The sequence below is a fragment of the Trichoderma harzianum genome (genome assembly GCF_003025095.1).
Source record: "Trichoderma harzianum CBS 226.95 unplaced genomic scaffold M431scaffold_24, whole genome shotgun sequence".
In the NCBI taxonomy this organism is placed as follows: Eukaryota; Fungi; Ascomycota; class Sordariomycetes; order Hypocreales; family Hypocreaceae; genus Trichoderma; species Trichoderma harzianum.
This window is the reverse complement of record NW_020209272.1, coordinates 290,177-305,247: the sequence shown is the minus strand read 5'-3', so window position 1 is coordinate 305,247 and position 15,071 is coordinate 290,177. Positions and strand designations below refer to the sequence as shown.

Genomic DNA, 15,071 nt, shown 5'->3' with positions numbered 1-15,071 from the left:
GTAGTATCTGGCAGAATTACCAGGCAAATGTTCGCCGCTGCATTGAGGATTGAGTCGGAACGAGCTGTGAAGGTGCATGAGCAGTGATAGTATTTTGACAATTTATCCACGACCAAATTTAGTTGCCAGGATCCGATGATGAAGCATATCATCGTCTGATTGATGAATAGGTGATAGGTGGCTGTCTATGGTTTGTCTTAATAAAGAGTAAAAAAGGATAGCTAACAATAGTCTTCTCACGGCCCCAAGACTCCAACTCTTGGAAGGCATTTCTTCGGTTCTTTGAAGCCAATGCCCTAGATCTCTCGTACACTCGCCCATCGTAGACTCCTCCTCCCAAGCTCACCTTGCCGCCCATCAACAACAATGCTCCATTTTTCGAGGAACCAGGGAGCAGCTTCCCAGCATTCGCTATCCCATGGCTGTAAGCAACTTCTCTTTGTATTTGTCACTGCATCGCTGAGTTCTGTTGCGGATGAAGACCAGACCATTAGACCTCCTCGCACAAAGATATCTGTTTTAAATTCCGTCAAATTGTACACAAAGGGCATAGCAGCCGAGAGCATGATTGCCCGTTCACGAAGCAGCGGGAGTGGGATGAGATCCAGGCTGGCATGGTGAGGAATAAGTAGCTGGCTTAAGGTGGGACGAAGATTCGCCGGCATCGTATTAGTCGTCGGTAGATTCGCTGATGTGAGAAGGTCTTTTGGATCAGTCTGAGGCGTAGCATTAGGTTGGTAGAATGGTGATATGTAGGAGAAACTGCATGCAGCCACCTCGTTTAGGTCAAATCCCAGGCATATAGCGTTATGCATGATTGCTGAGAAAACAGCGTTCTGCATGAAATGAATCTTACTAGCACCAGGATCGGCTATATAAGACGAATTTGTGCAGACTGCCGATGACTTTTTGCCATCTCTTGGTCGATGCGGTATTCTGTCACTATGGCAAAATCCGACAAGGCCGGCTAGCATGGTGTCTTCTGTATCAGGCAATTGGAGCTCGCTGCCTCTAGCGTCGCCTGTAGTTGAGGGTGAGATTTCAACTGGTGAAGAAGAGAAAGTATCGTGTCTTGCAGAGGCTGGGCCTCCTGAATTGATGAATAGCTTCATTCTACTTGACGAATTGCTTGTAACATGATTCGGCTGAGTTTCAGAATAAGAAGTGTAGTTATCCAGGGGCGGGTGTGGTAGTAACTGGGGTGTTGATTGCCTTTGAGATCTTTGAAGACTTTCATCCCGGAGTCTCTCTCGCCGTTCTTTCTGCCGTTTTCCTGCGCCCAAGGCGAGTCAGTCTCGGTCAATCCCGTATGAAGTGATAGGCCAAAAGAGTAACTGACGGTAAGCCCTTTGCGCAGAACGATTTTGCTCTTTTCTTGCCGCGTTAAGAACGCGTTTCTTAGGCGGCCGCTGACTTTCTGTCGTTGCGGCCTCAGCAGCTTCTTCGAAGAATAGTAGGTCCATCTGCACTCCTTTCGGATACGAATTTAACGGAAACAAGATAAACATCAAATGCAAAGCAAGGAATCCGGCAAGGTAAGCCACTTGCTATGCACGATCCATCGACTAGGACTTTAATCGCCGTTAACACCGCGCTCCGAACTTGCACCCCACGTTTACCACCCTCATATTTTCCATGGACCTGCGTAATCCATTGCCGTGCCAAGCTTGGCTTACGGCTTAGGAACCAATCATACCGGAACTTGAATCCGGATTCAGACAAAATAAACACCGTTGTGCTATATGACCCTGGAGGTAGCAGCATTCTGTATATAGGGCTATCGCCGTTCTTATTGAACGGTCCTTTGGCCAAAGTGATTGTATAGCTTATAATGGCAGAAGCTTTCCCCAAAACTCAGTTTCATCTTCGTGTTTCTCCCTTCCGCTGGAGCCAAAAGCCATTATAGGAAAGAAAGCCAAAGATGTCTTTTAAAATAATCCTCATTACTGGTGGAAACACTGGCTTGGGACTGGAAATTGTCCGCGCTCTGTGTCGGTCATCGAAACCCTATAAAATACTTCTTGCTGGCCGATCTCTAGAAAAGGCAATAGCTGCGACTGAGAAGTTAGCCTCTGAGCAGCTCAACAGCTCTACCACGGTGGAGCCCATTCAGCTTGATGTTGAAGATGACGAGTCAATCAATTCGGCCTTTAAATTCGTGGAGGAACAGTTTGGGCGATTGGATGTTCTTGTGAATAACGCAGGTATAGCTCATCTCTGGTTCATCGAGTTGAGGTAATCTACTGACCACCAGTGCTAACTAACAGGTGCAAATTTCGATCGTGAGCTGTATTTGGGAAAATTTAGCCTACGGGAAGCATGGAACAAATCATGGGCAGTCAATACGGTGGGATCGCACGTCGTATCTTCCGTCTTTACCCCATTGCTTCTGAAGTCGTCTGATCCGAGGCTTATCTTCATTGCAAGTGGCACTGCAACCCTGCACGGGCAGACGAAGGAAGAGCGGTTCACTGACAGAGCACCCGCAAAGGGTTGGCCGAAGGAAGAATTGGGATGGAGTTCATACAGGAGCGCCAAGACTGGAATGAATATGATGATGCGCGAATGGGCACGGGTACTGAAGGAGGACAAGGTCAAAGTGTGCGCAGTAAGCCCAGGTCTGCTGGCTACTGGACTCGGTGGCGATCAAGAATTACTGAGGCAGATGGGAGCCATAGATCCACAAATTGGAGCAGATCTCGTCACATCAGTTATTGAAGGGGAAAGAGATGCGGATATGGGCTTAGTTATCAACAAGGCAGGTGTACAGCCATGGTAAAAGACCTGGAACGTAGGTATACAGGCGCCATTAGATAGCCCTAAAATAAAAGCTGACGTGCACTTTTGGAGATTGACTAGATTAGCCCGACTAGTATGAATGATACATGTTCATTGTAGATTTAGATTAATAAGAGGTTCTGGCGCTTTCATGCAACGTTGTGCGTTTTGTGTAGAGGTAAACCAGCTATCTGCTACATAAAAAGAGTCACTAACGAGTTGATAACCACAATTTCAGCAATTCATAAAGAATCATATTGTATTGAGATGCCAACCATGGCGCATTGGTGACGATCTAAGTATCACAATGCCTAAACGAGCTTTCTCTCAGCTTCTAACAATTCTAGAAAAGAGTCTCTCAGTGATTCTCTGAGAGGCATATACTGAATCTCTAGGATCTTCTCAGCTTTCTTTCCACTGACGCTGTACACCGTGTCAGATATGTCCATGCCTTTGGTTCCTTCTGGAATACGGTTTACGAGCTCAGGAATATCCTCTCTGAGTGCATCTACCGCGGCCTGATAGCTGAAAGGCGAAGCGACCAGAAATCTATGTCCACCTGCCTCAGGCCGTTTGTATGCTTCTATGTGAGCTTTTGCAGCAACGCGAACGTCAACAAAGCCCGCAAAATCGGTAGGTGGTACTTCTTTTGCATCCAGTAGACTCCAGAGTACAGCAGTCGATTCGTTGAGATGTTGCAGATTGGTAATTCCACCGATATGGGGGCCAAAGATCAGAGGAGGATTAATCGTCGACACAGAGAAAGATGCTCCTCACGTTCCATCCAATCCCAAATGGCTTTCTCAGCCAAAGCCTTCGAAGCACAATACGCCGACACAGCATCCGCATTGGCGGCTTCTGCATAGGTCATTGGGTTCCAATCCTCTTCCGAGTATACATGGCCTGGTCGGAAACCTTTTGATAGGTCAATGATGGCCGTGAACGACGAAGTCGTTACCACACGTTGTACGCTGGGGCCATAAAGGTTGACAGCCTCAAGCATTGCAATAGCGCCTTGAATTGCTGGATCGAGAAGCTGACGACAGTTATCTTCGACTTTCAGTGTAAAGGGCGCGGCAATACTGATGACACCAGTAATGGGTTTAGACACCCCAACAAAGGCATTCTCGTAATTATCTCTCTGAGTAAGGTCCCGAATAACAAATACTGAGAATCTTTCGGCGTACTCTGCAAAAAGATGTCGAATCTTTTTAGCAGATTCTGGCGAGCGAACTGTGCCTCGGATGTCGTAGCCTTGCTCCAATGCCTCTTTAATAACGTGGCCGGCAAGAAAGCCGTTTGCGCCGGTGATAAGCAGCGTCTGTTCTGAAGGACTTGTCATGGTGCAGACTCGGTATTGCGGGCTATTTGGTATCAATGGCGGGAAGAAAACCAGGGCTTTAGAAACACAGAAGACCAATACGGAATCTTAAACATATGGATAGCATAACTTTACTTAAGGAACCAAAAGCGCAATTATATAGTGAGATGATGATTGGGGTATTGCTACATAGTGCAAGACCGCCACATCAATAAGCAATGGAAAATATAGATCTCAGGAGTAATCTCTACTTACAAGCTGGAGTTATCAGGATCTAGCGGACATAATGATGGGGCGAATGAGGAAGATCTGCGGTAACAGCCGTGCAGGTTCAGTGGCATACTGAAGCCATAACTATACGCGGATGTAGGAATAATGTGAGAGTACACAATGGCACCTCAGTGATGTGACTGAATGGTGTAACGGCTAACGGACATTCGGACAGTCCTGGTTATTTGCGACGTAATACGTCTTGGCATGGATTATCATACTTCAGCTTAAAATAAAAGACACCTGAATAGGTGGAACGCCTGGAATAGTAAGTAGACCTAGTGGCTTACGCCAGCATCTGCGATTATGCGGCAAGAGGAACCATAACAAAGAGATGAATGGAATAAATGTGTCCAGAATATGTTTGTAGTCCATGTCATATCTCCACTTGGGATATTTCGAAATGTTTAGGAATACTTATCCGGGTGATTCTCCAAACCATAACGGCTAAGTCATCTATACCAAGGTTAAATCCGTTGATAAGTTGGCTTACGGTCTCGACGAGAAATCTTGTAATGCAGACGAGTGGGTCAATGGCTTACCCGTCTTGGTGGCGGGCTAGCTTTTGCCCATCTAGATTTGAAAAGACATTATTCCCGCACAGGCTGTGGATGTACCTGTGATATGGTCGTACCACCCGCCATGAACATAACAACAAGATTGGTCATTGTGTTCAACTACCAGCTATATAATAAGATTGCCCGTTGTATCCTACCTACTATTGCAACATAAACTTTGACCTAGTCAATCACCGTCAAAAAGTATCCTATAATATCTGGTATAGATCGGTTCGTCACACATCAGTCTGTGGCTAGTTTGCTATTAAAAGGCATGAATGTTAGCACGAGAAAGTGTTATACAATTATTATGTCGCCGTATTATCCTGAATTCAAAAGAGCAAGAATCGATCATACCATTTGCCTCATAGCCACGAGGAACATCTACAACAAAGTCGTTCACTTGGGCATTGACAAAGTTATCGTTAATCGCAGGGTCTATATCTGTTGATGGGAGACTGCTAAATGGAATAGCAGCCACCAGGGCTCGAGTTATTACGCCGGCAGCTGCAAGAGACAATTTGAAATGCATTTCGGTAAAATAAATAGAGATATTTAGAAAGGGTGTTGCGCGTATAGTACTTAATGAAGCTCTCCAATCTTCACTTCACAAATTCAGGGACACAACCTCTTATATATACATACCTATTATAAGATAACGTCGGCAGCGCGGAACTGGGCTAGCCCTTTTAATAAGTGCTCTCCGTAAAAGACTAATAGGGGAAAACCCGGGATTGATAAACTATTGCTTGTTAATCCCATCTACTGGCGGAATTAGGAGGGTAATGCCCGTCTTACCTACATATTTGAGACTAGGTATGCTAGATAGAGTACAGAGTATTTCGCCCCCAATTTCAGAAGTCCATTCACTATTTTAGGAATTGTCTTCTGATTTGCCCGAGGTCTATTCCAATTGCTGCTTTTCTTTGACATATCATATGAAGAGACCTAGTAGCCAGTCATCCGCCAGCTGGAGGACTGATATGAATGCCCATCTGATAACAGTATGTACATAGCAAGCCGTATGTTGCGGCAGTGCTCGTACTCCGTACTCCTCTAACACTTGTCTTCATCGGCACTTTCAAAAAGAAGAAGGGCCGATAGAAAACCTGACGTAAATGTATGGACTAGTACAGAGAAGGGAGCTACTTATGCTGGATTGCCGTATCAATGGTGTCATTAGAAGCAAAAGGTTAGCGTACCCCAATGTAGACAGGCTAGTATTGATAATCATTTTCTAAAGCAGTACATTCTAAACATAACGGAAATTTGTAAGTTGATAAATCGAAAATTGAACTCAAGGTAATTTGATAGATCAGAAATTGAGGAATAAGAGAGTTCATGCAGCATGCCAGTATGTAATGTGTAGAAGCAAGCTTCATTTCTTTTCTGTCAAATTTATTTACAAACGCTGAAGATGACTCTCATGGATAACCTAGAGTGTAAAGAGCAGTAGTGCTCTTCCATGTTTTCCATGTGAAATTGGTTTAACATATTGAATGTTTCTCGTGACTCTTATTACACTTATGCCATGAACAGATACTTGACTTTGCCTTCATCCTACTTATAGTTCTCTAAATCATCTCATCTCTGTGCTCACTCAGCCATGCATCAATATAGACGCGATGCTCTGGCCACTTGTGTTTGTCAACCCATTCCTGTATAGCAGAGAAGTCTCTACACTTGTGTCCATTATTATAATGATAATGGACATAGTCACTTGTGGCCTGTAGTGTTGTATCCGCGTGGCACATCAACTGCTCGCGGACGTAGTCGATGCAATGCAATGTATGTGGGTCATCCCGCGGAAGTTCTTCCATAGAAAGATGTGACACAATTCTATTGCGAACGCGATACAAGCAGTGAAGTGCATGATAGACGTCAACTTGATACACGCTCAGTTCCGGGTGAGCTGGATGTGGATTTGAAGCGGCAGGTCCTTGTTCTCGCGCCCATGCCGAGTCAACAGCAACAATGCCGTCTTCTGGTTTCAGTATTAACAAACGGGAGCAGTACGTAGCCAGATAGAGGAGTATTTACCCAGCTGAATGTCGCTCCATAGCTGAGCATTAGCTTGTGTGTTATTTGCTGACCCTTCAAGTCCGTAAAAGAAGAAGGTAGAGTTGTAATCCCAAAGCTTCTAGTCTGGTGCAAGACAAATTTTAGCGAATGCGCCCTCAATTACGAGAAGTCACTTACAAGGATTAACCACTGTATTGCTGCCTTGCAGCATCAGAATATTTTTCGCCCTATAACCAAAGACTAGAAATGAAATAAGAAAAATTTGTAAGAGACAGAAGATTTTAAGAAACGACTGCTTTCTTTTTATACAATGTTTACAGCATTGCATAGAAGAGTATCGGCTTTCATGATCGTTTGCTGATGAGTCGCTCATTTCAATCACTATTTACCGTTCGGTGTCGCCATATATATAAAACGGAGGGGAAAAAAGACGAGAGAAGAAAGTAAATAAAGGGAAGGTCGGACCTTTGAACGGTTGAAGGTTGTTGGTTATTTCCTAGGGCCGTTTTATAGCTGTAGCTGGCCCTATAGCTGCTGACTACAAGTCTGATGGCAGCCTGGGGGCCTGCTAGCTATATCAGGGCTATCATATTCAATTATTACTTTTCAGCCAAATTCATGTGTGAAGTATATCAACTGGAGCAGCGATCACTTTGAGGCTTCCAATCCATAAAAATTGTCAATTCGAAATTATTACCGCGCATATTTGTATTCGGAATACATGATATGATTATAGGTGAGGACAAGTAAAGCCTTAGAACTCTGTCATCCCCGACTCAACATACTGAGCAACGTCCAGTCTTCTTGTCTTCCATCGGTAGTATTGCTGGGTCCACGGAAAAAAGAAGGTATTTTGTCCTTTTTCGTTCAAGTAATAAAAGGCTGGACCATATTCCGGACTGGTAGCCAATTTGTCAAGCTCTGCTTGCATAGACGTTGTCCATGCTTCTTCCATGTCTTGACGGGGCTCTAGGGCATAACAAGGGTTGTTAATCGACTTTTGGTGAATGAGTCGGATGACCTTGCGATTGAAAGCTGCCTGCATCTCCAGCCCTCCGATCAAGCTTCCCCAAGGCGTTGTTGTATTAGGCCCATTCATAAAGATGAGATTGGGAAATGCAGATGTCATAGTCCCTGCAGTAATGGTCTGATTAGAGACTCTACTTAGTAGCAAGAAGCAGTTCATGTGCTCACCGTATAATGCATTGGGAGAGTCTCTCCAGTGCTCGCTAAGAAGTTGACCATTGCGGCCTATCGTAGGTACTGCGCCACCCCAGCCCTGCATTTTGAACCCAGTGCCCCAGATAATAACATCTGCTTCGATATGCGAGTGTTGCTCTTTTGTCCGAGATGCTGCAGATGAGTGTCCATTTACTTCCGGTTCATCGATTTGTAACACAATATCGCTTGTATGCGGCCGTTTGGTGATAATACCAGCCTCATCCACAGCAACAATGGAGTTGCTAATTACCTCCACATTGTTCTTTTGGAGAGTCTCAAAAAAGCCCGAAAGTGAGACCAGCGGCCTCTTAGACCCAAATCGTCCAGTGGGAGTCAATTGTTGGAGGAGAATAGGATCAGAGACCTGCCTTTTTAAATGCCGACGGCAGTAACGCTCTGTGTTCTTGGCAATCCATGATTCAGGTCGAAAGGCGAAATAAGCCCAGATTGCAAAGAGATTTGCAACCAGGAATGCGTATAAAGCAAGAACTCCAGGGACACAGCGAAATACCCATTTAACCAAGGTTGGGTATTTGAAGTTGTTGAATGGATGGCAGTAGGTCATGCTTCGACAGAACACCTTGACCGATTTGGCTTGTGCTTGGATATATGGCAGCACTTGAACAGAGGTTGGTCCAGTGCCCACGTATGCAACGGTCTTGCCCGTGAAACGATAATGCATTGGCCACTCCGAGGCATGCCACATGTCGCCCTTGAAACGATCCATCCCAGGAATTTGAGGTGTGGATATCCTGTTGTATGTTCCGGCAGCCTGAACCAAGACGCGACAAGTCCAACGTTTGTGCGCCCCAGATCTCCCGTCTAGTACATCTACAACCCATAATGACCGTTCTTCAGACCAAGTCACCTGTGTAACGCTCTGGTTAAATGTGGTACAATCGGTAATGTTAAAATGTTTCGCAAAATTCTTATAGTATTGGACAAGCTCTGAGGCTGTGGGGAAAAGATAGTTCCAGTCTGGTAAACAAAATGATGAGCTTGTGTATTTAGGCAAAGATTTGACATGCTTAATTCAAATACCTGGATTTCGGTGCCAGCTAACCTGGTAAGTGCAACTGAATACGTCGCAAGCCGCCCCAGGGTAAGTTGCAGCTTTCCATACACCACCGTAGTCACTGTTCCGCTCAAGAATTTGTATGTCTTGCAGTTGTAGGACTTTCTTTCGCAACAGTTCCGCTGCTTGGATCAGGCCGCCTGCACCAGCGCCAATAATAATGCAAAATTTATGGGCTTCCGGTTCAGAGTCCATGATAATATGATAGTAAAGTGTAATGAGTTCGTTTTTGTGTTGGTATTGTCTCTATGGACCTAAATACAGCTATAGATAGTGATCATTATATAGCTCTTTTGTTTGAGAAAGTGTTTGGAATCATTTTCTTTTAGATGCCAAAGTATTCCAAAAATAACACGCTCAAAAGCCATTAGACGATAACTGACGTAGATGAGCCATCAATTAGTACAAGAATTGTCACAGCCTCAAGCTAGGCGCTGAACTCACAAGTAAATGCGAGGTGATATAGGGCTGGCAAATTGTGTGTCTAACTCGTATTTTGCACTTTGCGTCTTGCGCCTGATACAATGTTGATCGTATTCGTACTTAGCCAACGACTCGCGAAAGTAAGCTGTGAAAGTCAGCAGCTGTGGGGAGGCCTGCCACGAAACTACGAGTACTTTGGTATGACCCTAGTTCTGGACACAGCCACGTTGTTGCTGCGAAGCGCAGAAAGGACGACGGATAGATTACTCTTCTTTCCGGAAGCTTTGCAAGGAGTCGCCGGATACTTACATCCCATTGGTCCAAGAGGTCACAAATGCCTAGCCATAATGTGACTCGAGGCAGGCTGTAACATGCCTCTCTAATACATGTAAATTGAACAAAATAAAAATGGGTGTGTAAATAGACACACCATTGTTGTAAGTGAGAAAGAAAATGAACTAAGAGCTAGTGCATTGTGGAGGAACGTTAGCGACCTCCGCTGCGCGCGTGTAATTCTTAACCTGGTATTCCAAAATGACCTTTTCATGTAAAGACGCATAAGCAGCTGCTTTAACCTTGGCAACATACTCTTGGTGAGTTGGATACAAAGCATTCAACTTGGAATCGGAAAATGGGTATGTGTTGCCAGAGAGACCGTTGTTAATGCCGTTGTACCCGGCGACGGGCACGGCAAGTTCTGGAAGACGGATTCCGCCCTTGGTATTACCATCGGCATCTCGAACGTAGTCCATCACTCCACTTGAGTTGGTGGCCACCTCCATGTAAGGAAATGTAGGAGGATCATAGGTAGGATCACGGATCCAGAGAGAAACGTGGCGATAGATTGCGTCAAGAGTGGGTTGCCAGTTGACGGTGCTGATATTAGTCGTGTCTGGAAGAGGACCAGGCATTCCGTCTACTTCTCGTTGAGGGGCGAGCCAAATTAGGTCTCCGAGGTTGGCGTGAGATGCTCCAGTAACTTCCCATTCGCGGAACTTATGTGTGTTTGGCTGTCGAAGATAGTTTTGAGCATAGTGCAACGACTCGGTTTCAGAATTCATCATGAAGACAGGGACTTTAAGATCGGTTCGGACTTTTGTAAAGACAGTGCGACCACTCTGGCCAGGAGTAGGGTGAGCAGGGACAGGGCTGAAATCAGAAGAAGCACCAGCACAGATGGCCGGAATGATGGCATCATATGAGCCATTCAATGGCTGGACACCATTTGTATAACCCAAAACTCGGCTACCGGATTGAGAAGCCCCAACAAGGATGGCATGCTCAGGAATTTGACCTCCAGTGACATTGCCACTGCGCAAAACACTGGCAGCTTGACTGACAATATCATAGGAGATGGCATCATCAGGAATATTCAGCGTGCCATATCGCACTGGGTCCCATTGAATGAGGCCTTGGGGATTCGTTGCTCCGCCTTCGATACCAGTAGCTTGGGCGTCAATACTGGCCCATATGTAGCCCGCTTCATAGACGCCTGGAAGGTCGGTAGATGTAATGTCGAAACCGCCGGAAACGTTGATCCACTCGACAAGAACATCGCCGTTGAACCTTTTATGATCCAATGGGCGTCGGATGAGCATACGGGTTTTGTATGAGGCAGTGCTGTTGTAGGATAACGTCCAATGACCATCACTTGTCAAGTTACCGACAACATTGTATCGAACAGCATCCCCGCTGAGAAAAAACTCTTCTTCGACATAGCCTATAGAGGAGATATTCCCAGCATATGCGCTGAAAGGATGGCCTTTGGTTCCCACTGTGATTGGGCCTTGGATTATCGGGGGTTTGTTGGCAGTGACTGCAATGGCATGAAGGCCGATGAGGAGGCTAACAGAGCTAAGCGTGCGGAGCATGGTGTGTGTTGGCTTTTCTTTTCTTTGCTCTATGATTGCAAGTATCGTTGATAACTTGGGGAACTTTCTAGTAAGAATGCCAAGTTTATATAGCAGATTACTTGCTTCTTTCTTCCAACACACAGAGCCATTAGGCCCCCATGGTGTATGGCGGAAACTATCTACTGGAGGCCTGTCGTGCGACTGTCCCAACAAGGAAATTATCACGACGAATAAAGTTGGGGTTACTTGTCGATCTGCCCCGCTACCAGGAGCTCTAGCGACCAAGACTTGCCGAAGACATCATAGGAGAAGTTGAGTTAGATGATGAAATTAAATAGATAGGAGGCAAACTTCACCAAAAATGTTCAAGGGATGTTTTTGCCCGCGCATTGGTGGTATACAAAACAGCGGTCTGGAAACGATTTCTCAGCCTATGTTGTAAAATCTTTGTCTCTAATATTAGTTAGGCCGTGCCTATCGCGGGTTTCTAGGTATTGTAACTTCTTTGCCCTGTGCCATTTCCGCGAGGTTAATGGAGTTTCCTATGACGTAGGCTCATTTTTGGGCAAATCGCCAGCTTTGGCACTTCCAGAACATGATTTACTGTTTGTATCTCCTTAACCATGTACTACCCGGGACAAAGTCTGGATGGGCACTGTTACAAAGATATACGATTCCGAGATCTTGATCAAGCTGCTAATCAAGTTCCAGAATGATAAGATTCCATGGCAACCCAATGAGAATGCACAGAGTAGAACATATAATATCCATAGTTGTGTTAAGAAGCGAATTCTTCCGGTTTGCCAGCTCAGCATTACACGTTCCGTCTGCTCCCCTATTATTTGCAATTTGAGTATATGTAATGGCGTCAAAGCATTATATTCATTTTACTAACTGCGCCTCCTTAAATTACTCTCACAGCTTGCGTCATTTGAGGCCTATCTGTAGTCTAAGTCTAGTGAGAAACGTATCAGTTGTATATCTCCCTTCTCTCATGAGAAAGCTTTCAAAATTTTGCTGCTGGATTTATGGATGAATGTGTGTTCAGTTGGCTGTTATGGTATTATTCCCGCCATAGATAACTTCTCTACCCTTGTGCAGATGCACTTACACATCGCTACCGGACCACCTTGACACATCAATGACAACATGAAAGGTGTGGTGCACCTCTATTTGGCTTTGACCCTTGGATGCTCCAACTATGTTTGAAGCCTTGACAAATTTTCCACATGTTGATCTTTTGGGCTGGTGGCGAGGGGTTTTGGTCATTCTAGGCAGTGCTTCGATATGTCCTTTCGTGGACTAGCTGTTGTAGTCCATTACCACAATTTTAATGCTCAGATAATGTCCTACATTAATTGTTTTCTAAATCAAAAGAGCACAAATGCCCATTTCCACCATGGCTGTTTTGCAATCAGCAACGCCGTGCTGCTGGAGTTCCCAGCACTTCCTCATTACCCTGAGAACTGTAGAGCAATTCCCAAACCTGCCGTGATCGGCTAACATTTCTTTCATGCAGCTTTCAAAAGATTGCTGTACAGTTGGCTGTGCCATACATCCTGTGACACATATTGCCCACACAATACCATTGGCAGGACAAGATTTTGGCCGAGTATGAAGTGTTGCAATGGTTCTTGAAACAGCACTTTGTATCTCCGGAAGTTTCGGCAGAGGTCCAGATATGATGGTATGTAACAGTACTAGTGCTGCGAGAGCAAACATTCGAGATACCCACAGGACATTTATCTCTTTATCTGTGAGACCCTAAACAAAAATGTCAACGCCGTTCCACTAAGAAATAGGAGCGACCAGATTTACCTTTTCATTTATTTCCAGTTGTTTAATACCATTTTCGAGGGCACTCTCAATTCGTTGGCCCTTGACTGCTAGGTCGCGAGTACTAAGCAATCCGGTTTTTATGCTGTTGTCCTTCCATTGTTTCAGGTTGGCCAAATCACCAATCAATGCCATGATCCAATTTTGACAGCCCATGACAGCCGCTGTGTCCAATCCAGGGATACTGAGCCATTGACTATAAGGGAGCGCTGGTACTTTGCCGGTGGAGACACATGAGAGGATGTCGAACCAGAGGGCCGCAGTGATGAGAAATTGTAGGCCGTCACGGTCTTTGTTTTCCATGAAATTAAGATGATTGTGCATTTGGTCCCGTTGAGAGTCATCACGACAATGTCCTGGCGCGAAGATATCTTGTGTTGTGAGCTGGCTCAATGTAGAAGTCAGCGCATTCAGATGCAGCTGCCAATCATGCTCGCCACCTCGAAATACCTATAAGACGTTTAGCAGAGATGAAGCGTCAGCAAGAGCGCATATACTAACCTCAAATGTAATAAGCATTATGCCGGATGCCAAAAATTCCGTCATTTGCGCTGCATCGTTGAATAATTGTTCTTCTTTGCAACTCATAAATGCACAGAGCTCTCTCAATGCTCTGGAGTGGCGGTCAAACGCTATGCATTGCTGGCAATATTCCTCCTCTCGGCCGAGTAATACACTCTGGTGAAGGGAGGACAAGCTCAGGATGGCGTGATAAAGGGGGCCTTGTTGGATCAGTAGCGAAAGCAGCCAGCCTCGATTTCCCGACCTAGAGGCGTATGAGTGGTAAGGGAACTGCCAAGAAAACACTTGGTCCAAGTAATGCATCAGCAAACTAGCATCGTGTGAGTCGATCCATGGTATCCGCCTCGGCTCTTGCCTTGCCAACTCTATGTACGCTGACCGAGTGCTGTTAGCACTTCCGGAACTGGACTCATTGTTTGGTGAGATTGATGCGTAATCTCTGCTGTCTAGCCCAGAATCAGGGAGATTGCTGCCGTGATGCGGGGATATCGATCCACTAGGTCCCCAATCCTGCTCTTCCTGAGCCGGAACTGCCTGCAGCCGTGGTGCAACATCGCGTCGGTTTTGGCGAGCTCTATTCTGAATTCTCCTTAGGCTACGGAAATTCTCCTTGACTGCCTTTTTGATCCTCAGGTTCTCCTTCTCTTCTTCAGCAGCGCCATCCATCCACTCCGGCTTCTGCCCGTAGCCGTGACATTGGACGTTACGGTCGGTGCATTCTTTGCAGGTGGGGGTTCTCGAATCGCATTTCCGGTGTCGAATTCGGCATGTCCAACAGCCCGAGGGACGAATGCCCATACCGAGAGAGTGTCTTTTCTATTGAATTTAGTGAAGCGATGTGATATGAGTGAGATGGTAGATCCTTGTGACTCCAATGATGAGCTTGAGCAGCCTAGACGGCCGCTTTAGGGGCAGAATGCTCAATGCCGACAGCGGCTTCGGTGACCGGCGATGGCGCGGGGTGGATTTCGTTCAGTAATTGGGGTACACGCTCTGTACCATTTAGATCTTCTTGCGTACTGTAACGGAGTATTGAAGAAGGCCTCTTTGGCTCTTCCACCGGAACTCCGCCACCCCCCTGCCATGCACTGCATGTCTAATAACTCGCCAATTGAAAGTCAACATGCTCATCATCCACGTGACAGTGATCCAATGCTTAACGCCAACTGTCAACTGGATAGCACTGATGCCCA

At 45.7% G+C, this 15,071-nt stretch overlaps 7 protein-coding genes across 7 annotated transcripts; 1 reads left to right on the top strand and 6 right to left on the bottom strand.

Moving 5' to 3' along the window:
* Window positions 1–296: 296 nt before the first annotated feature.
* On the bottom strand, window positions 297–1,463 carry M431DRAFT_99558 (hypothetical protein; the record flags this gene model as incomplete). Its single annotated transcript, XM_024925165.1, has 3 exons — window positions 297–851; window positions 960–1,273; window positions 1,340–1,463. The coding sequence occupies 3 exons, from the start codon at window positions 1,461–1,463 to the stop codon at window positions 297–299; spliced, it is 993 nt and encodes a 330-aa protein (XP_024768285.1).
* A 458-nt stretch (window positions 1,464–1,921) lies between these two features.
* On the top strand, window positions 1,922–2,779 carry M431DRAFT_10815 (hypothetical protein; the record flags this gene model as incomplete). The annotated part of the gene is made up of 2 exons (XM_024911666.1): window positions 1,922–2,204; window positions 2,268–2,779. The coding sequence occupies 2 exons, from the start codon at window positions 1,922–1,924 to the stop codon at window positions 2,777–2,779; spliced, it is 795 nt and encodes a 264-aa protein (XP_024768284.1).
* Window positions 2,780–3,089: 310 nt separating this feature from the next.
* On the bottom strand, window positions 3,090–4,120 carry M431DRAFT_10814 (hypothetical protein; the record flags this gene model as incomplete). The annotated part of the gene is made up of 2 exons (XM_024911665.1): window positions 3,090–3,424; window positions 3,556–4,120. The coding sequence occupies 2 exons, from the start codon at window positions 4,118–4,120 to the stop codon at window positions 3,090–3,092; spliced, it is 900 nt and encodes a 299-aa protein (XP_024768283.1).
* A 2,380-nt stretch (window positions 4,121–6,500) lies between these two features.
* Window positions 6,501–7,353, bottom strand: M431DRAFT_487598 (hypothetical protein; the record flags this gene model as incomplete). Its single annotated transcript, XM_024916491.1, has 3 exons — window positions 6,501–6,907; window positions 7,126–7,188; window positions 7,338–7,353. The coding sequence occupies 3 exons, from the start codon at window positions 7,351–7,353 to the stop codon at window positions 6,501–6,503; spliced, it is 486 nt and encodes a 161-aa protein (XP_024768282.1).
* A 349-nt stretch (window positions 7,354–7,702) lies between these two features.
* M431DRAFT_546676 (hypothetical protein) lies at window positions 7,703–9,439 on the bottom strand (the record flags this gene model as incomplete). The annotated part of the gene is made up of 4 exons (XM_024921225.1): window positions 7,703–8,082; window positions 8,143–8,284; window positions 8,348–9,147; window positions 9,211–9,439. The coding sequence occupies 4 exons, from the start codon at window positions 9,437–9,439 to the stop codon at window positions 7,703–7,705; spliced, it is 1,551 nt and encodes a 516-aa protein (XP_024768281.1).
* Window positions 9,440–10,125: 686 nt separating this feature from the next.
* On the bottom strand, window positions 10,126–11,538 carry M431DRAFT_99636 (hypothetical protein; the record flags this gene model as incomplete). The annotated part of the gene is made up of 2 exons (XM_024925177.1): window positions 10,126–10,443; window positions 10,774–11,538. The coding sequence occupies 2 exons, from the start codon at window positions 11,536–11,538 to the stop codon at window positions 10,126–10,128; spliced, it is 1,083 nt and encodes a 360-aa protein (XP_024768280.1).
* A 1,190-nt stretch (window positions 11,539–12,728) lies between these two features.
* M431DRAFT_128046 (hypothetical protein) lies at window positions 12,729–14,695 on the bottom strand. The gene is made up of 3 exons (XM_024912356.1): window positions 13,858–14,695; window positions 13,339–13,806; window positions 12,729–13,284 (listed from the first exon to the last, which is right to left on the bottom strand). Exons 1-3 carry the CDS (start codon window positions 14,674–14,676, stop codon window positions 12,886–12,888), a joined length of 1,686 nt encoding a protein of 561 aa, XP_024768279.1. The 5' UTR covers window positions 14,677–14,695; the 3' UTR covers window positions 12,729–12,885.
* Between the last annotated feature and the right edge of the window lie 376 nt (window positions 14,696–15,071).